Source organism: Molothrus aeneus, chromosome 3 (assembly GCF_037042795.1).
Source record: "Molothrus aeneus isolate 106 chromosome 3, BPBGC_Maene_1.0, whole genome shotgun sequence".
In the NCBI taxonomy this organism is placed as follows: domain Eukaryota; kingdom Metazoa; phylum Chordata; class Aves; order Passeriformes; family Icteridae; genus Molothrus; species Molothrus aeneus.
In genome coordinates this window covers 112722366-112748657 of record NC_089648.1, presented here as the reverse complement: position 1 = coordinate 112748657, position 26292 = coordinate 112722366, and the positions used below count along the sequence as shown (strand labels likewise).

The following is a 26292-nucleotide window of genomic DNA, read 5'->3' as shown; positions in this document are numbered from 1 at the left end:
GCTGGGTTTCCTTGGCTGCAGGAAGGAGTGACCAAGTGCCACAGCCAGGAGGGTTTAAGGACCCACCATGTCCCTCTGGGTAGAGATCCTCACTTCATTACCCCAGCTCTGAAATCCTGAGCATGGGGGCTTCACTCCCAGCCTGTGCCTCACCCCAGGGAGCTGTCAGGGACAAACTGCTGGGTTTCAGGGACAGCTCCAGCAGCTCCTGAAGGCCTGTGCTTACTTGAGATCTGCTCCAGCAATGAAGGAGCCTGGCTTGGAGGAGATGAGCACGGCACTCCTGACAGCCTCGTTGGCCCAGATCTCGTTCATGACGTCGGTGAACTCTGCACTCAGCTGCTTGGACAGGGTGTTCACCTGGAGAGAGCAGCACCTCAGCAGGAGCTCACCTGGAGCCCACACCTGCTGCAAGGTACCTCAGCCCTGCCCTGGTGTTGCGTTTGTGAGGGTTTCCAGGACAAGGTGAGAGATGAGAATCTGACTCTGTGCTCTCAAAAGGCTGATTTATTATTTTATGATATTATATTATATTAAAGAATGCTATACTAAAACTATGCTAAAGAAAGAGAAGGATACAGACAGAAGGCTTATCAAGAATGAATAATTAAAATTTGTGACTGGCTCTTCAGAGTCTCAACACAGCTGGCTGTGACTGGCCATTAAGTTAAAACAATTCACAGGTTTAGATAAACAAACTCCAGACCACATTCCAGAGCAGCAAATACAGGAGAAGCTGAGGCTTCTCATCTTCCCAAGAGAAGAAATCTTGGCAAAGAGATTTTTCAAAAAATATGACAGTGACACCCTAGCACAAAAGCCCCTCCTGGATAAAACCCTGCAGCAGGTCATCTTTCATTGGGGAATTGCTCTTTAACCTTCCCCACAGCAGTTTTGTGGCCCCAAACATTGATTTTATGAACTTGGTTCATAAAATCTGGTTTGTTTTCTCTTGGTTAAATAATTATAGAATCACAGAATGGTTTAGGATGGAAGGGACCTTTCAAGGTCATCTCATCAACTCCCCTGGAGCAGGGACACCCTCTCCAGACCAGACTGACAACATCCCTCCAGCTTTACTGAAAGGCTGCAAAAAGCAGGACAAACCCAGCCTGGGTTCTTTAGGTACCACCAAATCCTCACATAAAATAGAATATTTCAAACATGGGACTGCTGCTGCTCCTCAAATGAAAGGAACATATAAAAACCCTCCTCTGGTCTGCTACAATTAATACAAGATTTTTCACAGCAGTAGTAGTTCAATCTTTGTATCTTGTATAATATCAGAGCAGCTCAGCTGCTTTGCTTTAAAAATCAGGTTTTTATTGCAAGCTCTATCATTGCTCATAAAGAGCATTTCCACCTGTGAGATGACACCTGAAATTCACTACTGGTTATGAGACTCCAAAATGCATTTTTAGATGTATTCCTTAGGTGTCATTTACAGAGTTCCTGCCTCCTGATACCTGAACAACTGCAGCTGTATTGACCTAAAAAATGAGAATTAGGTTCTATTTATCCTGTGTTCATGATAATAGAATCAAAAGCACTCATAGATTCCAAATTACTGAAGTAGGGACATTCTTTAACTGACTTGAATACAAGAACTAAGCAAGATTTGAGTTTTTTTAAAGTTTTCCTTAAGATTTAGAACTTAACAAGACCTTGTGCCTGGGAAAGAAACAAATTAGCTTAGCACACACAAAGTACTCCAAGAGGCATCTCCAGATGTCTCATCAAAATCCCCAAATCTTCTTTTCCTGCTTCTCCTTTGCTCCCAGCTCTGTAAGGCTGCAGGTTAGGGAAGTTCTTAGCCCTAAACAGGAATTTTCAGTACCTTGGAATTTGGTGTGTTGAAGCGCACAACAGCAACATCCCCTTTGATATCACAGCTGACGTGGGTTCTGTCTGCAAGCAAACACAGGGGTGGGCTCAGCTCCTGCTCCAGGCATTTGAAGGGGAAAAAAAAATGGATTTATAGAAAAGCTTTACACTTACCCTGGAGGGCACTGGAGGTGGAGATGTTACGGCAGGCATAACCTGAGGAAAAGATGTCACAGGTGTCAAAGGAATTCTCAGCAGCCTCAGCCTCTCCCAGCTCCCCTGGCCTGCCAAGGACAGATTTTGGAAACCCTGGGCATGAGCCAGTCCCTCCCCTCACAGCCTGATCTGTGCCCCACCAGAGTCCAGCAGGCCCAGCACAGATCCCACTCTGCAGTGCCAGCAGTGCCCAACTGAGAGCAGCAAAAATGAAATCCCTCTTCCCAAGCAGCTGGCAAGGGATGGAGCAGGTGGCACAGGGAGTTTGGCCTTGATCATCCTCATTCCAACCTCTTCCTGTGCCAAACCAGGGACCTTCCTGCACTTTGGGGAGCTTCAAGGTGAATTCTCTGCAAAGCAAACACAACTGGCCAGGGTATTTCTGTAACAACCCACTCTGGTGCCAGCAAATGGGGCCAGTCCAAGGTGACCACACAGATCTCAGGGGCACAACTGGAGGGCCACACAAAATATTTATTCTTGCCTCCATCTATCAACAAAATACTCAGAATCACAGACTGGTTTGGGTGGAGGGGATCTTAAATCCCATCCAGTGCCACCCCTGCCATGGCAGGGACACCTCCCACTGTGCCAGGGTGTGCCAGTGTCCAGCCTGGCCTTGGGCACTGCCAGGGATCCAGGCTGGGCACCCTGTGCCAGGGCCTGCCCACCCTGCCAGGGCACAATTCCTCATTCCCAAGATCCCATCCAGCCCTGCCCTGTGGCACTGGGAGCCATTCCCTGGCTCCTGTCCCTCCAGGCCTTGTCCCCAGTCCCTCTGCAGCTCTCCTGGAGCCCCTTCAGGCCCTGCCAGGGGCTCTGAGCTCTCCCTGGATCCTTCTCCTCTCCAGGTGAGCAGCCCCAGCTCCCCCAGCCTGGCTCCAGGGGCTCCTCTGGGCTCTGTCCAGCAGCTCCAGGTCCTTGTGCTGCTGGAATGCCCAGGGCTGGGGCGGCTCTGCAGGTCAGGAACCATTGTCCCTTGTCCTGTCCCTCCAGGCCCTTGCCCAGGGTCCCTCTCCAGCTCTGGGATCCAGCTCCACTAACGACACACAAAGCACACACCAACACATCTTCTTCCAGATCCCTCAGACCACAAATGAACAAGTTCTGCCCCCAAGTTTCTGACTTGTAAATCTCCTTTTTCTGCTCAGAAATTGTGTTTGGCCCCACGACCTCTTCCAGCAACCTTGATCTTGACCCTGAGGATCCCCTAACTCAGATCCAGGCTGAATCCCTGCCAAAGCTGCTGCTTTAAGCCTGAATTCCAGTAAAAGTGTTACTTCCACATGGATCTACCCACCAGCCAGCCCACAGCCAATTAGCCAGGGGAGGGCTCTGCTCAACACTGCTAAAGCCTTCAGGAATGAAACACTGATAAAATGAAACATTCCCATTCCCAGCAGCAAGCAGGGAGAACAGCACAACAGCAGGAGAACAAACTGCAAACTGTGCCTCCCCAACAGGTGTCCCCCCTGCCACAGCCCCGTGACACGGGCTCAGGGCTGCACTTTGGCCTCCTTTCCACCTTGTCTGGGGTGCTGGCAGGAGGGACTGGCCTTTGCTCCCATTCCTGAGCCCAGGATATGCAGTGTGATGCCGTGGGGATGGAAATTCAGTGTCAGGCTGTCCCAGCAAACTGCTCTGGGGTGACTGGGTGTGTGTCATGTGCCCACAGCAGCATTTTATAAACAAAGAGGGAACCAGTTGCCACCCCAAAGCTCCTCAGCAATATTTAATACCCACATGTGATAGCTCCACCCAACAATAACTTCCCTAAACTCTTTGTGTACTCCTGAAAATAAGCACCAACATTCAATTCCCACAACCCAAGTGTGGGCTGACAATTCCTCTGGTGAGAGATACTGCCCAGCAGAACACCATGCACCTTAAACAGCAGCATTTTAACCCAATAAAAGCCATGCAGCCTCTTTAAAGAGAAAGCAAGGGCTGAACTGTCTCCCTGAATTAATTAATTCAACCTTTGCAGCAAGCTGGGATAGTGGAAGGTGTCCCTGCCCATGGCAAGGGTGTGGAACAAGATGAGCTTTAAGATCCCTCCCAGCCAAACCAGTCTGGGATTCAATGCTTTTTGTTCTTTACATGGCTTTCCTTTTCCATATCAGTTCCCAAACAGATTCCTTCCATGAAAACCTTCAGCCTTCAATTCCACGCTGCCTTTCCATTCTCACAAAACACAAGAGATGAAGTAGGGAAAAAAATAAATCAAGGGCATGACTGCACAAATCTCACTCCACTAGAATAGAAACTCTTTTGGGAGAGGTGCTGTCAGCAGTGCACCAGCTGTGAACACTGGAGTGAGGTTTCTGTAGCCTGACAGTGGTTTATTTTAATTCCAGCAAATTTGTGCAAAACATCTTTTGCCAGGAAGCAAAAGCAGCTCCCTGTCCTGGTCCCTGCACATCTGTTTAGGTGTTGATCCCTTCAGCACTGCAATGGGAACGTGCCAAGCCTGGAGCCAGAAAATTCCTCCCAAATGCTGCAGGAAGCAGAAGCCCAGCCTCAGACTCCCACCGTGTCCCATCACTCATTCCAGAGTTAAAGCCCTGCAAATCAGTTCCAGTCCCACTCCTCAGCTCACAGACTGTCCAGCACCAGGACACCAACACCTTCTCAGGACTCTGAGAATGGACAACAGCCACCCCACACAGCCCAGCCTGCTCCTTCCCACTTTCTCCTCTCCCTGTTCCTGCCTCAGCTGCCTCCCTGCCCAGCACTTCCACTCACCGGGACGTGGCACACGGCTTGAGCTGGGAACAGCCTCCATGGCTCAGGGAAAAGCCTTTTTCCAGTCCTGGAGCACCCCAAACCCCAGCAGGACGGACAGGAGGAAGCTCAGGCCACCTGAGCACGGAGCTGTGCCCCGTGAGATGGGAAGCTCCTGGCAGACTGAGCTCCCCAAGCCACCCTGGGAACCTGGTGGCACAGCAGGGATGTGGCCCAGCAGGTACAGCCAGCCCTGGAGCTCAGCTGGCTCCTGACTGCTCCCTGCCTTTGGGCTGCCCCCCAGAGCTTTGCATCCTCTTCCTAAACGTTTTGCAAGGCAGAACGAGGGTATTTATTCATTATGAGCAGGGACAGCGTCCTCACAGCAGCTCCAGGCTGTTTGTTGTGAAGAGCTTTACCAGTTAGAACAAGAATCCCAACAGCAGCAGCCTCAGCACTCCCTGGAGTTGCCACAAGTCTCTTCCTCAGTGATTGCAGCAGCCTGTCAGGCACAGACCTGCTGCAAGGCTGCACGAAACACAGCTGTGATCCCAGAACCATGGGACTGTTCACCAGGATCCCAGAACCATGGGACTGTTCACCAGGATCCCAGAGCCATGGAACTGCTCACCATGATCTCAGAACCATGGGATTGCTCACCAGGATCCCAGAGCCATGGAACTGCTCACCATGACCCCAGAACCATGGGACTGTTCACCAGGATCCCAGAGCCATGGGACTGTTCACCAGGATCCCAGAACCATGGGATTGCTCACCAGGACCCCAGAGCCATGGGACTGTTCACCAGGATCTCAGAACCATGGGATTGTTCACCAGGACCCTAGAGCCATGGGATTGCTCACCATGATCCCAGAACCATGGGACTGTTCACCAGGATCCCAGAACCATGGGACTGTTCACCATGACCCCAGAGCCATGGGATTGTTCACCAGGATCCCAGAACCATGGGACTGTTCACCAGGATCCCAGAACCATGGGACTGTTCACCAGGATCCCAGAACCATGGGATTGTTCACCATGACCCCAGAGCCATGGGATTGTTCACCAGGATCCCAGAACCATGGGACTGTTCACCATGACCCCAGAGCCATGGGATTGTTCACCAGGATCCCAGAACCATGGGATTGTTCACCAGGACCCCAGAGCCATGGGATTGTTCACCAGGATCCCAGAACCATGGGATTGTTCACCATGACCCCAGAACCATGGGATTGTTCACCAGGATCTCAGAACCATGGGATTGTTCACCATGACCCCAGAACCATGGGATTGTTCACCAGGACCCCAGAACCATCGAACTGCTCACCATGATCCCACAACCATGGGACTGTTCACCATGACCCCAGAGCCATGGAACTGCTCACCAGGATCCCAGAACCATGGGATTGCTCACCAGGACCCCAGAGCCATGGAACTGCTCACCATGATCCCACAACCATGGGATTGCTCACCATGATCCCAGAGCCATGGAACTGCTCACCACGATCCCAGAACCATGGGATTGCTCACCAGGATCCCACAACCGTGGAATTGCTCATGTTGGAAAAGAGCTCTCAGAGCACTAAGTCCAGCTCTGAACCCAGCCCAGGTTTGGGTTTAGATGAAACACAGCTGGATTTTGGGTCAACATCAACACCAGACTCTGAAGCCCTTCAACAGTGCTCAAATATGAGGTTTCCAGAGCTTCCCAGCCAGGCCCTTTGGCTTTCCCAGGGCTCCTGGGGATTCCCTGCCCTGGTAGCCAGGAAGCACCAAAGCAGCTCTGTGAAGAGGCAGGAGAGAGCCACAGCCCTGCCCGAGCTGGCAAGGGAGATGCCCCACACAAAATCATGGAATCACTGAATCCCAGGATGGTTTAGGTGGGAAGGAACATTAAAGCTCATCCAGGGCCACCCCTGCCGTGGCAGGGACACCTCCCACTGTCCCAGGCTGCTCCCAGCCCCAGTGTCCAGCCTGGCCTTGGGCACTGCCAGGGATCCAGGCTGGGCACCCTGTGCCAGGGCCTGCCCACCCTGCCAGGGCACAATTCCTCATTCCCAAGATCCCATCCAGCCCTGCCCTGTGGCACTGGCAGCCATTCCCTGGCTCCTGTCCCTCCAGGCCTTGTCCCCAGTCCCTCTCCAGCTCTCCTGGAGCCCCTTTAGGGCCTCTCCTGCTCCCTGGAGCTTTCTCCTCTCCAGCCTGAACAACACCAATTCTCCCAGTTGAGGGATCATGGAGCACCTGCAGACACCCTCCCCCAAGCAAATGGGATTACAGGGTCCCAGGGATTACAGGGATCCCCCTTCCCATGGATACACCTGCCTGCCTGGAAGGCAGCCACAGGATCCAGACTGCCAAGGGCATGGGGACACCCTCTCCTTTCCAAGCAGGCTCTCGGGGCACTGGGACAGGCACATGTGTCAGGGCACAAGGACACTCTCTCCCTGTGGGCTCAGCTCACGTGCAGGGACCATCCTGACTGGAGGGTGTGTCCCCCCCCTCAGCGCCAGGTCACAGGAACCCCCCAGAACTGCTCAGGGGTTCCCACAATATGTCCCTGTGCAAGGACTGGCACGGCAGAATGTCCCCTATGGGGGCACCCCCGAGAGACATGGGGGGACAGACCTTGGGGACCTACCAGGGATCCCCCGGGTGACTCCCAGGCCATGGGGACAAACCCCTCACATGGGGCACAGACACACGTAGGGACACCTCCCACCCTACTGCTACCCCGGGGATCTCTTGTCCCAACCACAGTCCCTTCCCTGGGAACACCTCATAGCCCTCAAGGCCACAGCACCCGGAGAGCCCTTCAGGACCTCCGGACATCCCCAACTCCTGCTCCAGCACCAGGAAATCCTCTCTGGGATCCCCTGTTCTTCATCCCCCCAACACCACCCCGACCCTCGCCCTCTCTACTCTCTACCCTCTACCCTCACCTCTGAGTGTCTCCTCACCGTCCTCCCAAAACTAACTCCTCAGTGGACCCCATCCCACTCCAATCCTCGCTCCCTCAGTGCTCCCCAACCCTTCAGTGCCCCCTCGCTCTCCCCCTGCCCGCCAGCGCTCCCTTTCCCTCAGTGTCCCCTCCGTGCCCCTCTGGTATCTCTGTCCCTTACCCCTCACTCTCCCCATCCCCCGGTGCTCCCCTCACGCGGGGGACACCGCACGCCAGCCGCTCCCGCTCCCCGCCGTCCCCTCGCTCACCGCGGGGCGGGGTGTGCCGCGCCGGGCCGGCCCTGGCGGCGGCCGGGAGGCGGCCGAGGCTGCCGATGGCTCGCACCGCCGCCGCCATCTTCGCCGAGGTCGAATGAGGGAGAGGCCGCCGGGGACCTGCCCGCGCCCGCCCCGCCCACGGCGCCCCGCCCGCGCCCGCCCGCCGCGCTGCCCGCGCGCTTCACCGCCGCCAACACAACGCTGCCTCCTTCTCCTCCGCTCTCCGCGGTGTTTTAGGTATTTTCAATCCGCGCCGAGCCGGAGCGGATTGCGGGAGAAGCCGGGGAGGGGCTGCGGAGCGGCGGCAGAGGGAGAGGTGTGGGTCAGGCGTGCGGTGGTCAGCCCGGAGGGTGAGGGGGGCGCGGGGCCCTTGGCGAGTGGCGGCGCGGCGGCGGCGGCAGAGCGGGGTGAGGGCGGAGGTGAGCGGCGGGAGCGGACGGGAGGGGACAGAAAGGGACAGGAGGGCACGGGGCGGTCACGGGCTCCGTGCTGGGTGGACGGGAGCGTGCGAAGGGTGAGAAGAGTCGGGAGTCAGTCCCGGGGAAAGGGGAGGGAGTTAGGGGTAGGCGGCTCGGTCCGGGCTGGAGTAGAGGGTCGGGGGTCGGTCCTCAGTGGGCGGGGGAAGGATGAAGGGAGGCCGGGGGGCGGTGCCAGATGGACGGGGAGACCTGAGGGGCGTCGGGGGGCTCGTTCCGATGGACGGGGAGACGTGAGGGGAATCGGGGAGCGGTCCCAGGTGGACGGGGAGACGTGAGGGGAATCGGGGAGCGGTCCCAGATGGACGGGGAGACGTGAGGGGAGTCGGGGGGCTCGTTCCGGGTGGGAGTGAGGGGAATCGGGGTCTCGTTCCCAATAAAAGTGAGGGGAATCGGGGAGCTAGTTCCGCAAGAAGCGAGGGGAATCGGGGGGCTCGTTCTGGATGGACGGGGAGACGTGAGGGGAGTCGGGGGACTCGTTCCGGGTGGGAGTGAGGGGAGTCGGGGGGCTCGTTCCGAATAAAAGGGAGAGGAGTCGGGGGGCTCGTTCCGAAAGCAGTGAGGGGAGTCGGGGGGCTCGTTCTGGATGGACGGGGAGTCGGGGGGTTCATTCTGGGTGGAAGTGAGAGGAGTTGAGGGGTTCATTCTGAATAAAAGTGAAGGGAGTTGGGTTCGTTCTGGGTGCACGGGGAGACCTGAGGGGAGTCGGGGGGCTCGTTCTGGGTGGAAGCGAGGGGAGTCGGGGGGTTCGTTCCAAATAGAAGTGAGGGGAGTCGGGGGGTTCGTTCTGGGTGGATGTGGTAGGGAAGGGCTGGGAGAAGATGAGGAGGGCCCGGGGGGTCGGGCCGGGATGGATGAAGGGCCCGAGGGGTTGGTCCTGGGCGGGAGGGGTCGGGAGTCGGCCCTGAATGGATGAGTGGGGTTTGGGGGTGGCTGAGAGCAGCAGCACGGGTGTGTTTGGGGTGGCTGCTGGGAGTCCCAGGCTGATGGTGCTGCACAGTGAAAATGTCAGGGTGTGTGGGGATGGGCAGCGAGCAGGGCCTGTTCATGGAATTGGGGATTATCCTAAGTTGGAAGGGATCCCCGAGGGTCACGGAGCCCAGCTCAGCTGTGGAATCCAGGCAAATCCTGGCTCTGCAAGGAGCTTTGCCCTGGTGATTTGTGTAGACAAATCTGAGCCCTTGGGGTGCCAGGGGAGCAGCGAAAATGAGGAGGTTGGGGGTGTTTGGGGGGTGCAGGAACAGGGGTGTACCAGGAGGAGATGGCTGTGCAGTGTGGGAGGGAGGAGGAGGTTACACTTGGGAGAAACTTTTGTCAGCTGGGCAGGGAAAATTTAGGGAAAAGCCTCAATCAGGTGTGGGGAGGGAGGTTGGCACAGGTGGAGGAGGAGCAGGATGCCCTGGAAAGGTTTGGTTTTGGGATCTTTGTTGGCAGGAGGAGCCTGGGGCTGGGAAGGGGCACATTCCAGGTGTGGAGCTGCAGCTGGGAGGTGTCAAAGGGGGTGACTGGCAGCTTGTGCTGAGTTTTGGGGAGCTGCAGAGGGCTGGGTTTGGGACTATGGGTGTTCCTGTGCCCCTCCATGGAAAAACTTTGTGCTTGGGAGAGAAAGTGCCAAGATTTGAACCCCAAAGTGTGACAGAGGGAGATGAATGTTGGCACGGATCAAACAAATCCTGGAGCTGTGAGGGCCATCCCTGGGCAATAAAACCTGGAGATGAGGGTTTGTTTGTAGGGAAACATGACTTGGGGAAGCTGCAGAGGGGTTTTTGGGGCTGGAGGACCTGAACTTGCTCTGTTTGCCACGGGGATGCGCAGCAGGAGCTCCTGGTGCTCAGGCTGGCACCAGGGGCTGACGAGGGGCAGGGGTGCCAAGGACACTGCTGGTGTCAGGAGGCCCTGCTGGCAGCAGGGCTGCCTGGGCACTGGGACAATTTTCCAGGGGGAAGTGGAGGAGCAGCGGGTCCTGGGAGGGAATTGAGAAGCTCACTGGGCAGTATTTATTCACAGGCACACGCCAGGCTCTGAGCGTGCTGGGAGCTGATTCCCTGTGCTGCTGCCCTTGCAGTGTGTGTGCCCCTCACCTTGCTGGCTCTGTGTGAGGCAGGCAGGACTCTTCCCTTGGGATTGTTCTGGACAGAGGAGCTTGGACTGCGCCCAGCCTTTCCCTAGATCCCAAAATGAGTTCCATGCTGAGCTCTGCCCTGCGGAACCTCCCCGTGTCCTCAGCCTGGGCTGCTGGGGCCTGTGAGTATCTTTGGCTTTCATTGGTGGCCGTAAACCTCTGCTTGAAGTGTTGGGTTTGGAATGGATGCTGGGGTCTGAATCTGTCCCATTCTCACCTTTAAAAGGCTGACAGTGTTTATTTTTTAATCTCAATTACATTGTTGCCTTGTTTGTCCCTTCCTGCATCATATGGGGAGGAGTCTTGAGTTAACAGAAAGTGTGTCAGGTTTCTGGACAGAGTAAGCCACCCAGCATAGGTGGTCAGGTGTCTTACAGTGACATTATTTGCTTTTCTAACCCTTCTTGCAGAGACTAGAACTGTTTCTAACATTTTCTGGCATTATTTTTTTCCCTTTCTTGTTTTCCAGTTACTCGATCACTCAGCTGCTCCTCGCAGTTCCAATCTGCAGGTAAGGGGAAAACACCAGAATCTCACTAAGTGTGCTACACAGAGCTGTTTTGGAAGCTTAAATCTTAGAAATGGTGCAGAATGCAGAGTGGTTCAGGCATCTCTGAAAAGCTGCAAGCAAGGAAAACTTCAGGCAAACCAGTGTTTGCAGCGGAGTCCTCTCATCCTCTGAGTGCCCCTGGCTCCCAGCAGCCATTCCCAGTGTGCCCCTGGCTCCCAGCAGCCATTCCCAGTGTGCCCCTGGCTCCCAGCAGCCATTCCCAGTTTTTAGTCACAGTCCACAGGGAGTGGTTGGGGTGGTCCGTGCTCTGGGTTCACTGTGAGGGTTGCTCAGGTGACTCAGGCTTTGGGATTTTGGGAGCAGGCCTGGACAGCAGCTCCCCATTATCCCCTGGGTTTTGGGAAGAGCCTGAAGGAATTTCCAAACAGTGCTGGAGTTTTGTCCTGGCCACTGGCCTTGGAATGGTGCTGGGTCATTGCATCCCTTGTCTTAAGCCTCTCCTACTGGGAAGAGAATTTCTTCCCATTAGGAAGAAGTTCTTGGCTGTGAGGGTGATGAGGGACAGGCCTCATTCCTCGAAGTATTCCAGTCCAGGCTGGATGGAGCTTGGAGCACCCTGGGATAGCAGAAGGTGTCCCTGCCCATGGCAGGGGGTGGCACTGGATGAGCTTTGAGGTCCCTTCCTACTCAAACCATTCCAAGATTCCAGCTCAGGTGTCCTACCTTCCCTGCCTTTCACTTACACACCAAAAAAGGCCATTTTTCTTTATTTTCTAGAAATCTTTGCAGGATCTATATGAAAAATGCTGATATTCTTGTCACCATCACTTCTCTCTTCACAGCTCAGCCAAAGACTAAGAAGAGCTTGGCCAGAAGTGGGGTGAAGAATGTGGTGGTGGTGGAAGGTGTCCGCATTCCCTTTCTGCAGTCTGGCACCACGTGAGTATCAGAGAGGAGTAAAAACCAGAAAACACCCCCTGACTTGCTTAGAACTCAACTCTTTCTGTGAAAAAAACCCTCACTTGTTCATTTTAATGTAATTATTCTTGGGCCTAAAGGCTCAGGAGGTGCCCTGAGTTGGGCTGCTGCAGTTCTTGCAGTTTATTTAGTGCAGGAAATGTGGTTTGAAGAAGGTTGGCCCTGTGTTTGAATCCTGGGAAGAGGGAGGATTTATGGAGCATGTCTAGAGGAAGCAGCTGGAGAATTTACAGCAGATGAAGCAACAAGTTTGACAGGACTTGGCAGGGCCAAGAATCATCTGTAGGCTCTTCTTTCTGGATTGTTGTGCCACCAAATCCACAGCTGAGCAAGAACCACACCTGACTGTTAGCATGGAGAAGGGATTTCTTTATCCCATCCCTGCTGCTTTTCTGTGGGTTTAGGGCAGTGATTGCAGCCCCTCTGCTCTGCAGCCAGGCTGGGAGAGCTGGGAGTGCTCACCTGGAGAGGAGAAGGAGCCAGGGAGAACACAGAGCCCCTGGCAGGGCCTGAAGGGGCTCCAGGAGAGCTGCAGAGGGACTGGGGACAAGGCCTGGAGGGACAGGAGCCAGGGAATGGCTCCCAGTGCCAGAGGGCAGGGCTGGATGGGATCTTGGGAATGAGGAATTGTGCCCTGGCAGGGTGGGCAGGCCCTGGCACAGGGTGCCCAGCCTGGATCCCTGGCAGTGCCCAAGGCCAGGCTGGACACTGGGGTTGGAGCAGCCTGGGACAGTGGGAGGTGTCCCTGCCATGGCAGGGGTGGCACTGGATGTGATTTAGTGACTCTTCCAACCCAAACCAATCTGTGATTCTTTGAAATGTTTGCTCAGAAGCTCAGTGGAGCATTTCTGGTCCATCCCCAGTTCTTGCTGCTCACAGGAGAATTCTGTCCTGATTTCTGTCCTGAGAATTCTGCACTGATTTCTCACACCCCTGAGTTTCTTCCTCTGCTCTTCACCTTCCAGGTATGCTGATCTGATGCCACATGACTTAGCCAGAGCAGCACTGCAGTAAGTAAATGGAACACTGGGGGGGCTCAGCATTCCTGTTAAATTGCTGAGGCTTCAGGGTTGCAGAGCCAAGGCTCTGAACAGCTCAGGTGCTTTATTTGTCCTGGCCTCCCTCCACAGCAGTGGGTGGCTTAAGCAGTGGGGTTTGTGTTGTTTTTGGGGTTTTCAGTAGGTTGGTGTTGATGCAAAGAGATGCTGCTGGTGACAGATTTTAGTGAATTCGATTCCCAGCTGTTGTTTCCCAGACACAGACATCAGAGCTGCTATTGAGGTGTGCTCACATCTGGTGGGAAAAACAACCTGGTCAACACGGAGGAAATGAAGTGCCAACAAGGATATTGATCTAATTCTGTAACCCTCCTGTTCAGAGGGTCAATAGCAGTGGGTTTGTTTTGTTGAGAGGCAGAGCAAAGTGCTCTGGAGAAGCCTGGAGATGGCTGCCCCTGGATCCCTGGCAGTGCCCAAGGCCACACTGGAAGGGGCTGGGAGCACCCTGGGACAGTGGAAATGTCCCTGTCATCTCTGGGCTGGCTCTGGATGGGCTTTGAGGTCCTTCCCACCCAAACCATTCTGGGATTTGATCATTCTGTGAAGCATTTTGTGGAAGGAGAGGTGTGAGGGCTATGAAGTAATTGCTTTAATGAAGTTCTGTAATGATTTATAGTGAAATTATCACCAAGATTGATTGCAGCCCACAATCAGCTACACTTCCCAGAGACCCACAACACGCACATGAGATTTCTTCTGAGTGGGGGGACAGAAGCTGTGGCTCTGCTGTTGCCCTGTTCTGCAGCCAAGCTGGCAGGAAAAGGGTGTTGGAGAGGTTTTTATTTATGTGATGCAAATTCCCTTTGTTTTGATCCTCTCCTTAGGGGCCTGCTGACCCGGACCAGTGTCCCAAGGGATGTTGTGGATTACATTGTTTATGGCACAGTTATCCAGGAGGTGAAAACCAGTAATGTTGCCAGAGAGGTGGGTTCTGTGCAGCATTCCCCTGGGAGTCTGATTTCTGCAACTGCTCTGAACATGACAGATCCTTGCTAAAAAATGATTTCCCATTATTATTGTTTGTTTATATATGAGTTGAAAGTATGAAGTAGTCGTGTAGTATTGTCTGTTAAATGAGTGCCTGGGACTATAAGGAAAGTTATTTTGTGATTCTCTGCTGCCTGTTAAAATCTGCTACAGATTTCATTTGGCATAATTTTTTATCAGATTTTCATATTTCAATGCTGTGGAGCCTCTGCTTGACTCTTCCCTGCATGGGAAGGTTTTGTTGAGGATTGCTGATCCCTCAGCTCCTAAACACCAGTTGGATTGAGCACTTCCCTCCCCAATATCCTGGGAGGAGGAGGAGCAGAGTGTGCAGTGAGGGTTTGTTTTCTTGTGGTATTTATTTATTTGAGCTGCCTGCTCAGACACAGCATTCTCAGGATTTGAAGTGGAGCAGCTTTGCTGCTCTTTGTTCCAGCAGCCAGAAAACACAATTCCTGCATTATCCCCAGAGCAGCTGAGCCTCAGGAGTCATGTGCCAGGCAGCCTGATCCTTGCTAACCTGCAGCCTCTGCACCTGGATAAATGCACGATGTAACCTGGGCTGCCTGTGCAGCCTCAGCCTCGTGAGTGCAAGGCCTGCCTTTGGTCACCTGCCAGTCAGATGGGGCTGCAGGGTAATTTTAACTTGGGAACAACTGCTGAACTTTCAACTACTTGGCCACATCCCAAGCAGGGAAGGTCTCTGGGCTGCTCAGATGAGTCACTGCTCTGCAGTTTGCTGCTCTCTGTGAAGCCACTCAGCCTTGTGCTGAGTGCTCTAAATCACCCTTTTCACGTGTTGCCTTTGCCAATAAGGTGAAGCAAAGTTGATGTTGAGTAGTTGGAGGCTCTTTTGATGTGTTTTTTTTTAATGTGGGGTGTGATTAGTTTGTCTGTTTGTTAAAAACCTTGAGGGGCAGTGACTGTTCTCAGTGCAGCCTCAGCTCCTGCTCCAGAGCCTGGGGAGGGGAAGAGCTGCTGCCATAATTACTGGATGAAAACTCCACGTCTCTGTCTTCATCTCCAGCTGCCAAGATGTGCTGGGCAGGGGCAGCTCTGGTTGGGAGCAGCAGCTGTAGGTTTAACATCCCCTTTTTGTTGTTGCAGGCTGCCTTGGGAGCGGGATTCTCCGACAAAACTCCGGCCCACACCGTCACCATGGCCTGCATTTCCTCAAACCAGGCCATGACCACGGGTATGTGGGCTGCAAGAACAGGCTGTGGGGTTGAGAGGGAGCTTGGGAGTTCTTTTACAGCCTTTATTCAGCTGGCACTGCTTGTGAATGTAAAAAAAAAACAACTGAAGAAATGCTGGAATGGAAGGAAAAATGGGATTTAGCCTGGAGAAAAGGAGACTCAGGGGGAATCTTGTGGATCTGCACAAGTCCCTGACAGCTGGGGGCAGACAGAGGGGGTTGGGCTCTGCTCCCAGGGAACAGGGACAGGATGAGAGGGAACAGCCTCAAGCTGGGCCAGGGCAGGGTCAGGATGGACATCAGGAGGATTTTTTCCCTGGGAAATGTGGTCAGGCACTGGGAGGAGCTGCCCAGGGAATGGTGGAGTCCCCATCCCTGGAAGTGTCCAAGGAATTCTTGGACATGACACTCAGTGCCCTGAGCTGGTGACAAGGTGGAGATCAGTCAGAGGTTGGATTTGATGGTCTGGGAGGTCTTTTCCAGCCTCAGTGATTCTGTGGAAGTTTTTTAGCCAACAAAATACAACATGAACTGGGGTCTGCTGTAGGCCTGCAGCAGCATCTCTGCCCAGTGTCTGTGTTTGTTTGGGAGGTAAAGACTGACCATGGTGAGAAAGTTGCTCCTTTTATCTTTGGCTTAGCCTAACCAGGGCTAAAAAATGGAGACACAGCTCAAACTGCTGGGGCTGTCCTTCCCTCCCTGCTCTGTGTGACAAGGACAAGTGGCAGCCAAGTGACAGCAGCTCATGTGTAACCCAGCCATGGCCAGGGGCTGCAGGAGGAGTGCAGGAGTGGCCAGGGCTCTGTTGGAGTGCCTGTTTTCAACTCCCCTTTTTCCCTGTTGAGGTCAGGATTGAAGGCACTCCAGGATAGTTCACATTCAGACTCAGGTGTTTGTTATTTCTTACCTGTGTTACACTCTCACAGCAGTGAGCAGTTCTTCACTAACAAGGCACAAAATGGCCAACTATCTCTTGGGCTAAATTATCCAATTGAGAAATGACACCTAAATTATTTTCACTTTTAACCCAATAATTAATCAGTTGAAGTCTGCAATGTGGACTTTTCTGTCCAGTTACAAAACACCACCCAAACCCTTGGAGAAGAAAGAAGAAGAAGGTAAAGAACAACCTGCAACCACCCTAAAACCTCCATCCTGCCCCATATTTATTATCATATCCTAAAACCCCAAACTCCAAGTTTTCCACCCTGTGCTATCACACACTTCTACCCCACTCCACACCCACAATCCCAGTGCTCTCAATCAATTCTGGAAGCTTCTCCACGGCCTCAGGTCAAATGCAGTGCTCTCCTGGGGCTCAGAGTGTGTCAGCACAGAAAGTCTGGAATTCTCAGCACTCCAGCAAGGGGGTGAGTGGCCCTGTCCTGGCAGTGTTCCTGGCCCTGTCCTGGCAGTGTTCCTGTCCCTGCAGGGGTGGGGATGATTGCAGCTGGCCAGTGTGACGTGGTGGTGGCCGGCGGCGTGGAGCTCATGTCCGACGTCCCCATCCGCCACAGCAGGAAGATGAGGAAGACCATGCTGACCCTGAACAGAGCCAAGACCCTGGGCCAGAAGCTCTCCCTCATTTCCAAAATTCGCCCTGACTACTTTGCTCCCGAGGTATTTCTTTGGTTTTTCAGGCATGTAGATGTTTGGTGAACTGGTTTAGAGGGTGTGAACAGCCCTTGATGGGGGAGGATTTAAGATGGGTGAGGTGGCTCCTGGGGTTCACTGTGATCAATCTCTGTCCTCTGCTTTGGGTTAAATCACTGGTTAATGCATCTCACAGCATTTGGGCCTCTGCTTTTCCTTCCCACATGCTCATCTTCAGTAAACCCAACTTATGCAAAACCTCCTTCTGCAACTCCTGGACAAACTGTGTGACCGTGGTCACAAGGGTTTTCAGGATGAAGAAGAGACGAGAATGTTGACTCCCTGATCAGAAGGCTTGATTTATTATTTTATGATCTATGTTAAATTAGGACTATACTAAAAAGCAATAGAAAGGAAAAGGTTTCTTCAGAAGCTAGCTCAGCTAAGAATAGAAAAGAATGAATAACAAAGATCTGTGTCTCAGACAGAGAGCAAGAGCCAGCTCTGCTATGAGTGGTCAGGAAATCCAAACATCCACAGGAGACCAATCACAGGTTTACCTGTTGCATTCCACAGCAGCAGATAACCACTGTTTACTTTTGGTTGCTGAAACTGCAGCTTCTCAAAAGGAAAAACCCTAAGAAAGTATTTTTCATGAAAGATGTCTGCGACAAAACTGTGCTGCAGATGACAGAAATAGAAGTTTTTTTCCCCATAAATATAAAGGTTATTCTGGAGTGTCAGAAGCATTCTAGGGTCAGAGGAATTTTACTAGATAACAGCAGTAACCTCCTTAGTATTAGGAATATCTTCAGTATATGAATTTGATTAATTTGATCAAATATCCTTTATGATTCCTGTTCCTGGCCAAATCCTGCCAGGGGCTGGATGTCTTCAGGAAGCTGAACCGTGGGGCTCAGCTCTGTGTGCTCCCAGGAGGTTTTTTTTCCCAGCTGTGCTGACTCTCCCTCCCTGGTGGCAGCTCCCAGCTGTGGCAGAGTTCTCCACCAGCGAGACCATGGGGCACTCTGCCGACCGCCTGGCCGCCGCCTTCGGCGTCTCGCGCCTGGAGCAGGACGAGTACGCGCTGCGCTCCCACACGCTGGCCAAGAGAGCCCAGGACGAGGGGCTGCTGCAGGATGTGGTGCCCTTCAAAGTGCCAGGTGACAGTGCCAGGGCCAGCCCTGGCTGCTGGGGGACTGGGTGGGTTTTGTCAGGATGTTTGTCCCTGCTGGAGAGCTGCTGGCGTGGGGAGGCGTTTGGAAACGGGATGGCTGAGGGTGGAAACACACAACTGTGGGGTGGTTGGGTGGGAAGGGACATTGAACATCACCCAGTTCCTGCCCTGACAACTTCCACTATGCCAGGGTGCTCCCAGCCCCAATGTCCAGCCTGGCCTTGAACATTCCCAGGGATCCAGGGGCAGCCACAGCTTCTCTGGGAATTCCATCCCTGTCCCTCCCCACCCTCCCAGGGATGAGTTCGTTGCCCCCAGTGTCCTTGCCCCCAGTGTCCTTGCCCCCAGTGTCCTTGCCCCCCAATATCCTTGCCCCCCAATATCCTTGCCCCCCAATATCCTTGCCCCCCACATCCTTGCCCCCCACATCCTTGCCCCCACATCCTTGCCCCCAGTGTCCTTGCCCCCAGTGTCCTTGCCCCCCAATATCCTTGCCCCCCAATATCCTTGCCCCCCAATATCCTTGCCCCCCAATATCCTTGTCCCCCAATATCCTTGCCCCCAATATCCTTGCCCCCCACATCCTTCCCCCCAGTGTCCTTCCCCCCAGTGTCCTTCCCCCCAGTGTCCTTCCCCCAGTGTCCTTCCCCATATCTTCCCCCCATATCTTATCTTTCCCCCATATCTTTCCCCCATATCTTTCCCCCATATCTTTCCCCCATATCTTTCCCAATATCCCATCTAACCCTGTTGGAACCTGAAATGCAAGGGATTCTCAGAACTTTGGGCCTGTAAGCCAAGCTTAGAATTAAACACAGGATTTGATCTGAAACCTTAGAAAAGACTTTGGAACTGAAGTGCAAAAAGCGAGAATGTGGATTTATAGTTTAAAGCAGATACATGTTAAACTAAGTAAAGGAAAGTTTAGAGTTTTAGGGTTCAAGATACAGAAAAATAAAGTAGTTACAGAGGTGAACAAGGGGTTTAGAATGCAGTACTGTAGGTTTGTGTGTCATATCTGATTGGCTAAGAAAGCTTACACTGTAGCACGAGTCCATAAGATGAAATATTTAAGGATTGGGTCAAAAATATAAATATCCTTGTTGGCAGTGTTTTATTGGTCAATAATTCCTTAAAAGGTCTTGTGACCTTCTGAGCCATGCAGTAAAGATGTGAGCAGAACTCACCCTTCCTGCCTATGTAGAAGATAAGAAAATTTATTCCCAAATAAACCACATCATCTAAAAAGCTCAGAGATGCCCTCTCTAACTCATTCAAAACTCCTTCAAAAATCCCCATCTAACCCTGCCCTCTGTCCTACCTTTACATACCTAAATTTTTTCTTGCCAACCCCACATCTGTGCTAATGAGGTGATAGAGCAGGGAAAATCAGGACAGTTGGCCATGGAACCCCCCTGCTCTTCCTCCAGGCAAGAGAAACCACCTTTATACCCCAGAATATCAACAACAAACACCAGCCCAACAAAACCCCAGTCTGGTCACTCAGGTGCTGGATGGGAAGAGCTGGAATGTGGCAGGTTCCAGTTCACCAGGCCTCACACTCCTTGCTGGGAGGTGAAATAATCTGGGGAGAACCTTTAAACCTGTGCTGGTGTCCCCCTCACCCCCCAGGAGCCAGGGGACGCACTTGGCTGCAATACCTGTTCATCTGGGGACTCTGATTGGTATCCTGGAGAAACTTTCCTTGCAGATCCATGGTTCCATGTGGTCTTTATGATAAAATTAGTACTTTCTCTTAACAGGCTTATTTAGCAGTTGGATATATTTGGGGTTTCCCAGTGCTCCTTATTCCTCAAACTCAGCATGTAAATGTAAACTGATTTAAGGCAAATTCTCCATTTAGGCTTTTTAACCTAAATTTAAATTCTTTTTCTCAACTGGGTTTCCCATGTGGTAATTTTTCCTTCCAGTAAACAGATGGCAGCACTTTGTTTTTGCTGTCATCTGAGGAAAAGTGAGATAGCTTCAATTTTTCAGTGCTGTTTTTAGCCACGTTAAGTATCCTGAAGCCACAAACACATTTTCCTTTTTTCCCTCCTCACGCTTGTCCTGACCCCCACAATTCTCTGATTTTTTTCTCCCCCCTGGAGTCCTGATGATGAAATCCTTGTGCATGGCTGCTTTTTGTAGTTGAAATGTACTTTTTTTCCTTCACCAGGCAAAGACACAGTTACCAAAGACAACGGGATCCGCCCGTCCTCCCTGGAGCAGATGGGAAAACTGAAGCCAGCCTTTGTCAAGCCCTATGGAACAGTGACAGCAGCCAACTCCTCCTTCCTGGTAATTCCTGTTCCCAGCATTGTCATCCAGAGGGGAGAACTGTGCACCTGACCCTCTGCCTCCCTTAGCTGGTGTCATCTGGGATTGACCCTTTTAATTTCCAGATTGTCCAGGTTGTACTCTGGTGGATTTGGGTATTGGATTGTTTCATTTTAAAATCCATAACAAAAGCCCTGAAGTTTTGGGATGTTTGACCTGTTTGCTTCTCTGTAGCTGCTTCAATGAGGGTCAATCCTTGAAAAGCCCTTGTAGGGATTCTGTCCCAGGCTGGGATTGGTCACGTTGTACAACTGAAGTCAGTGGGTTTAGAGTCTGGGTTCACAGAATCATGGAATGGTTTGGGTTGGAAGGGACCTTAAATCTCATCCAGTGCCACCCCTGCCATGGGCAGGGACACCTGCCACTGTCCCAGGTGGCTCCAAGTCCCATCCTGCCTGGCCTTGGGCACTGCCAGGGATCCAGGGGCAGCCCCAGCTCTGCAGGGACAGGAGCCAGGGAATGGCTCCCAGTGCCAGAGGGCAGGGCTGGATGGGACCTTGGGAATGGGGAATTGTGCCCTGGCACAGGGTGCCCACCCTGCATCCCTGGCAGTGCCCAAGGCCAGGCTGGACACTGGGGCTTGTGATGCCTGGAAACAGAACACAAACTTTGCCAGACAACACTAGAATGACAATATAAAACTAAACCTTTCCTTGAGAGCCTTCAGGTACAGAATGTGGCAAAAATCCACATCCTGAATTAGATTTGTACCATTTCATACAAGGTGGGGCAATTAGAATACCCAGCCAATATTGTCCAGTTAGAGGAGCAGTTGGTTAAGTGATTCCTCTCTGGCTTCTGCCCCATGGGAGCTCTCCCCCCCATCTCCTACCCTACCTTTATCATGTCTGTGATTCCATGGTGCAAAATAAAAAGTTCTTGGAGGAGTAACAGGGAAAGCTAAACAATATTTTAGGAATGCATCAGTAAGAGTTTGTTCACTGCTGGAAAAGCACTGGAAGTCATAGCAAAGCATTTAACAGTCTACAAAGCTACAAATATATGGAGAATACATAAAAGGTAAAAACTCTGAGCACTTGGAGCAAAGGGAGGTGTCCCTGCCCATGGCCCAAGGAACTGGATGTGCTCTAAGGTCCCTTCCCACCCAAACCATTCCATGATTTGATGTGCCAAACACACAATAAGTGAGTTTAATAATAACCCACATTTTTGTCATGTGGTGAGCCTGGGGCTTGTGTCATCCCAGAACTATTCTCATTTTTGGGATGGAACTGGGAGGACAGCTGAGTGTTTGGGGTCACCAGCTTGTCCCAGGCCTAGCAGGGCTCTCAGGCTCCTCTGTCCTGGGTGAGACAGGGGGAGCTGTGCCTGTGGGCTGTGAGGAGGTGCTTCAGCACTGTGTGTGCTGGCATCACCAGTGATCAATCTAGCAGCCTTGTCCTTTGGTCCTGTCATCATCCATCCTCATGAACAGGTTTTGTGATGGTTCCTGGGTTGATCTCAGAGTGCAAAAACCGACACGGCACAGGGGGTGCAGTGATACAACAAATGTACCTTTATTGAATGACCACAGCAAAATGTGCTGGGGAGGAATTGGGGAAAAGAGAAAAATAAGGGAAAAGAGGGAGGAAGAGAAAGGAAGGTTTAGAGCTACCAAATGTAGAACAGCAAAGTCCTCTGATGTCCAGCCAATGGAGTTCACCAGGTCACATCTGGGGAGATCTCAGGGCTGCAGTTCATCCAAACTCTTATTATACTCTTTTTTTTGATGGGGGAAGGGGATGAATCTTGAAGTTGAATCAAAAGTAGTCTATTGGATTTACTGGGGAAAAAAAGGTATTTGAAGAAGGGTACACACAGTCCATGTTCTCAGCAGTGGGTGAGAGCCATCATCTTCTTGGTCCACTGCTCGCACCTGCAACATCCATCTTGCTTTGGTCAGCTTGCCTCCCCCACACACCTCCCCTGGCTTGGGGGTTTCAGCCTCAGTCCTTGGAAGGAGGAGGAGCTTTTTCACATAGGGGTTTCATGGCTCAGTCCTTGAGAGAGAGAGAGAGGCTTCTCCCATCTCAGTCCATCTGTCCTGGTGGTTGTAAAACAGGTGAGGGTCTTCTCTGGGGACCACCAAAAACCTCAGGAGAAGTCCAGCCAAGCCAAGAGGTGGGGAACTTGCAGGGCTATTGTTGCAAAAGGGGCAGTGCCCCTTTGTTCCTTTCACTAGGCCCAGTGTAGCATACAGCAAACACATCTGGGAACAACAGCTTAGCAATGCCAGGGGCTGTGCTCAGGCCTCAGGGCCTTAGGAAGTGACTTTCTCTAACAAGACCAAAATTTCAGACAGGGTCCTTTTTCCTCACTGCTCCCAATCTCTGTCCCTTTTGTGACAATCGTGAGGCAGATGAGGGAAACTTTGGACAGAGACTTACAGGTCCCTACCATAGTGGGGTGTCCTGGAGCCCTGTTGGTGTCAGGTCCTCTCTTTCTGGGGGCTGTGGGGCTCGTTGTGTGCAGGTCCCTCACCCCTCACTGGTTTCTCCCTGCCCTTTCCAGACCGACGGAGCGTCGGCGATGCTGATCATGTCTGAGGAGAAGGCCCTGGCCATGGGCTACAAACCAAAGGCCTACCTAAGGTAGGAGGGGCTGCTCCAGTGGCCTCTGCTCCTGCTTCCTTCTCCTCTCCTCTCCCTGGCACTGACAGCCCCTTTTCCTGCACAGGGATTTCGTGTACGTGTCCCAGGATCCCAAGGACCAGCTGCTCCTGGGGTAGGTGGAGATGGAGAGCATCCCCCCACAGCCCCTGCTCCCACAACAGCCTTCTCCTGCCATGAGGTGGTTTTGGGAAGTGCCTCAGGAGATGTGGAATCTCTCCAGGCCTTCACGAGCTGGGAGAGCAGCAGTGGCAGGAACACCCCAGGATTGCTGGGGCACCTCAGCAAGAGTTCTGGGGGCTGTGCCTCCCTTGGACAGGGATGGGCCATGAGCCCAGAGAGGAGGATGTGACTGTGGAAAAGGGAGGATGGGGCTCACAGGGAACACAGATGCAAGACTGGTGTGTCTTCCCTCCTTCAGCCCCACCTATGCCACTCCCAAAGTGCTGGAGAAGGCCGGGCTCAGCCTGAGTGACATCGATGTGTTTGAGTTCCACGAGGCCTTTGCTGTGAGTGCTCTAAAGCTGGGGTGGCTCCCTGCAGCCATCTGCCTTGGCTTATTCCCAATTGCCACCCTCTCCTCCCTTGCAGGGCCAGATCCTGGCTAACCTGAAAGCCATGGATTCAGATTGGTTTGCAAAGAACTACATGGGCAGGAAGTCAAAGGTAAGGCACACTCAGGACATTTTCCTCCTTGTCCTGCCCCTCCAGGCCTTGTCCCCATTCCCTCTGCAGCTCTCCTGGAGCCCCTTCAGGCCCTGCCAGGGGCTCTGAGCTCTCCCTGGCTCCTTCTCCTCTCCAGGGGAGCACCCCCAGCTCTCCCAGCCTGGCTGCAGCCCTGGGAGCAGCTCTGGGATCCCCTCTGGACCCACTTTTCTCTCCAATTCAGTGAAACTTTGGGGTTCCTGGGCTCCCTCCTGCCGGTGCTGGTGCTGCACAGCCAGGCTCTGGCTCTGTCCTGTGAGGAGCAGTGATGCTCCTTGAGCTTGGCTTAGCAAATCCCAGTTTATGCAGTTTCTTTGGGACATGAGGAGGTTTCCTTGGGATGCTGTTCCCGTTGTCGGCAGGAGGTGGAGATGCAGAGCCACAATCCCTGTAGAGGAGGGTGGGGAGGACAGTGAGAGGGGCTCAGTCCTTGCACAGTGCAGGGCTCCCCCCAGGGGCTGCAGGTGAAGCAGGAGCTGCTTTGGGAAGGTTTCATCCCCTCATCAGCCATCCCGAGCTGCTTTAGGCTGGCTGTTGGGACTGGGGGGGATGAGGTGTCACCCTCTCCAGCCAGGTGACATGGGGTGTGTCCCTCTGTGTCCCTGCAGGTTGGAGCCCCTCCCCTGGACAAGTTCAACACCTGGGGGGGCTCCCTGTCCCTGGGACACCCATTTGGGGCCACCGGCTGCCGCCTGGTCATCACTGCTGCCCACAGGCTGAAGAAGGAGGGGGGCCAGTACGGCCTGGTGGCTGCCTGTGCTGCAGGAGGGCAGGTAATGGTGCTGTGCCCCAGCCTGGGGAGAGGGAGGAACCTTGGGAGAGGGCAGGAACAGCAGGGCTGATCGTGCTGGGACTCTGCAATCCTGCCTGCTGAGCCCAGCTCTGGGTGCTGCGTGTTCAGAGCTCCCTCAGGCACCTCTGGCTGCCCCCAGCACCACTCAGTCCTGTCCCTGTTCCCTGGGAGCAGAGCCCGACCCCCCCCTGGCTGTGCCCTCCTGGAAGGGACTTGTGCAGAGCCACAAGGGCCCCCTGAGCCTCCTTTGCTCCAGGCTGAGCCCCTGCCCAGCTCCCTCAGCCCCTGCTGGGGCTCCATTCCCTGCCCAGCTCCCTCAGCCCCTGCTGGGGCTCCATTCCCTGCCCAGCTCCCTCAGCCCCTGCTGGGGCTCCATTCCCTTCCCAGCTCCCTCAGCCCCTGCTGGGGCTCCATTCCCTGCCCAGCTCCCTCAGCCCCTCCTGGGGCTCCATTCCCTGCCCAGCTCCAGCCCCTGCAGGTCTCTCGTGTCAGGAGGGGCCCAGAGCTGCCCCAGCCCTGGAGGTGCCCCAGCAGTGCCAGCACAGGGGAGGGGCACTGCCCTGGCCCTGCTGCCACCCCAGAGCTGGCACAGCCCAGGGGCCATTGGCCTCTGGCACATCTGGGCACACCTGGGCTCGTGTTGTCCAGCTGCTGTGGCTCATGTTCTTGATGGGAGTCTGTGCCAGCAGTAATTAGCCCTGTCTCTGTTAATGAGCCATTTGTGTGATGTTTTGTCTCTGTTTGTTGCCAGGGTCACGCGATGATCGTGGAGCTCTACCCCCAGTAACAGCCCTGGCAGTGCTGTGCCTCCACCCTGTGCCTGGCGATGCCATTTCAATGCACTAATAAATCCTACACCCAATCCTTCTTGGAGAGGGGATTTGTGGCCTTTGTCAATCCATTTTAGCTACTCAGCCAGTAATTTTTATCTAATGAGCACGCTCTATTCCACTTCCAGGAGAGGAGCAGTTAACACAGCTCTGAGTCTCTGCAGGCTCCTTGTAACTGTCTGATCCCTCTGGTAACCCTTCAGGATTTCTCCCACGGGGGAACAAAAGTTATTCCAAAGCTCTGGATGGAGAATTAAGTTTGGAGATCGGGAGCACGTGAAGCAGTGGAGGTGGAGGGGCTGAGAGGGGAGGTAATGCTGTGGGGAGGAGCAGCTCAGTGGGGCAGCAGGGTCAGTCCCAGGGGCTGAGCTGGGCTCTGAGGGGGCACTTTGCTCCACGCTGTCCAAGTGCTGTTGGAATGAGCAAATTGCATCTGACGAATGAATGTCACTGATGGAACTGCAATAAATCAGGACAAAACCCACTTCTGGCTGTTTTCTTTCCCTCCCTTCACCTGAAATGCTTTGGGGACTGTTCCTGTGGTGGAGGCTGTGAGCTCCAGGTGTTGGCTCTCTGAAATCATGGAATCACAGCTGGGGTGGGCAGGGGCTTGGAGATGTCCCCTAATCCAGCCCTGCCATGGCAGGGACACCTCCCACTGTCCCAGCCCCAGTGTCCAGCCTGGCCTTGGGCACTGCCAGGGATCCAGGCTGGGCACCCTGTGCCAGGGCCTGCCCACCCTGCCAGGGCACAATTCCCCATTCCCAAGATCCCATCCAGCCCTGCCCTGTGGCACTGGGAGCCATTCCCTGGCTCCTGTCCCTCCAGGCCTTGTCCCCAGTCCCTCTGCAGCTCTCCTGGAGCCCCTTCAGGCCCTGGCAGTGGCTCTAAGGTGTTGACAAACTTCAAGTGTGCAGGGCTGTCCTTCTCCCGAG

General features: G+C 53.6%; 2 protein-coding genes across 4 annotated transcripts in view; one reads left to right on the top strand and one right to left on the bottom strand.

The window, feature by feature from the left end:
• Positions 1–8082, bottom strand: part of HADHA (hydroxyacyl-CoA dehydrogenase trifunctional multienzyme complex subunit alpha) — a 28512-nt gene extending 20430 nt beyond the window's left edge. Inside the window, exons 1-4 of the mRNA XM_066547672.1 lie at positions 7975–8082; positions 1999–2040; positions 1838–1908; positions 227–360 (exon numbers count right to left, since the gene is read on the bottom strand). Coding sequence (XP_066403769.1) covers positions 227–360; positions 1838–1908; positions 1999–2040; positions 7975–8062 — 335 coding nt within the window. The 5' untranslated portion in view covers positions 8063–8082. The remainder of the gene's footprint in view (positions 1–226; positions 361–1837; positions 1909–1998; positions 2041–7974) is intronic.
• A 53-nt stretch (positions 8083–8135) lies between these two features.
• Positions 8136–25841, top strand: HADHB (hydroxyacyl-CoA dehydrogenase trifunctional multienzyme complex subunit beta). Of its 3 annotated transcripts, none has more exons than XM_066547671.1 (16): positions 8136–8220; positions 10467–10703; positions 11051–11092; positions 11935–12031; positions 13036–13080; positions 13953–14052; positions 15223–15310; positions 16743–16930; positions 17886–18066; positions 20260–20381; positions 22932–23011; positions 23097–23144; positions 23451–23538; positions 23621–23695; positions 24343–24507; positions 25279–25841. In XM_066547671.1, the coding sequence occupies exons 2-16, from the start codon at positions 10637–10639 to the stop codon at positions 25312–25314; spliced, it is 1422 nt and encodes a 473-aa protein (XP_066403768.1). In that variant the 5' UTR covers positions 8136–8220; positions 10467–10636; the 3' UTR covers positions 25315–25841. The 3 variants fall into 3 exon arrangements, with proteins under 3 accessions (XP_066403768.1, XP_066403765.1, XP_066403766.1); XM_066547668.1 differs by lacking the exon at positions 8136–8220 and adding an exon at positions 8346–8402; XM_066547669.1 differs by lacking the exon at positions 8136–8220 and adding an exon at positions 8421–8497.
• Positions 25842–26292: the final 451 nt, after the last annotated feature.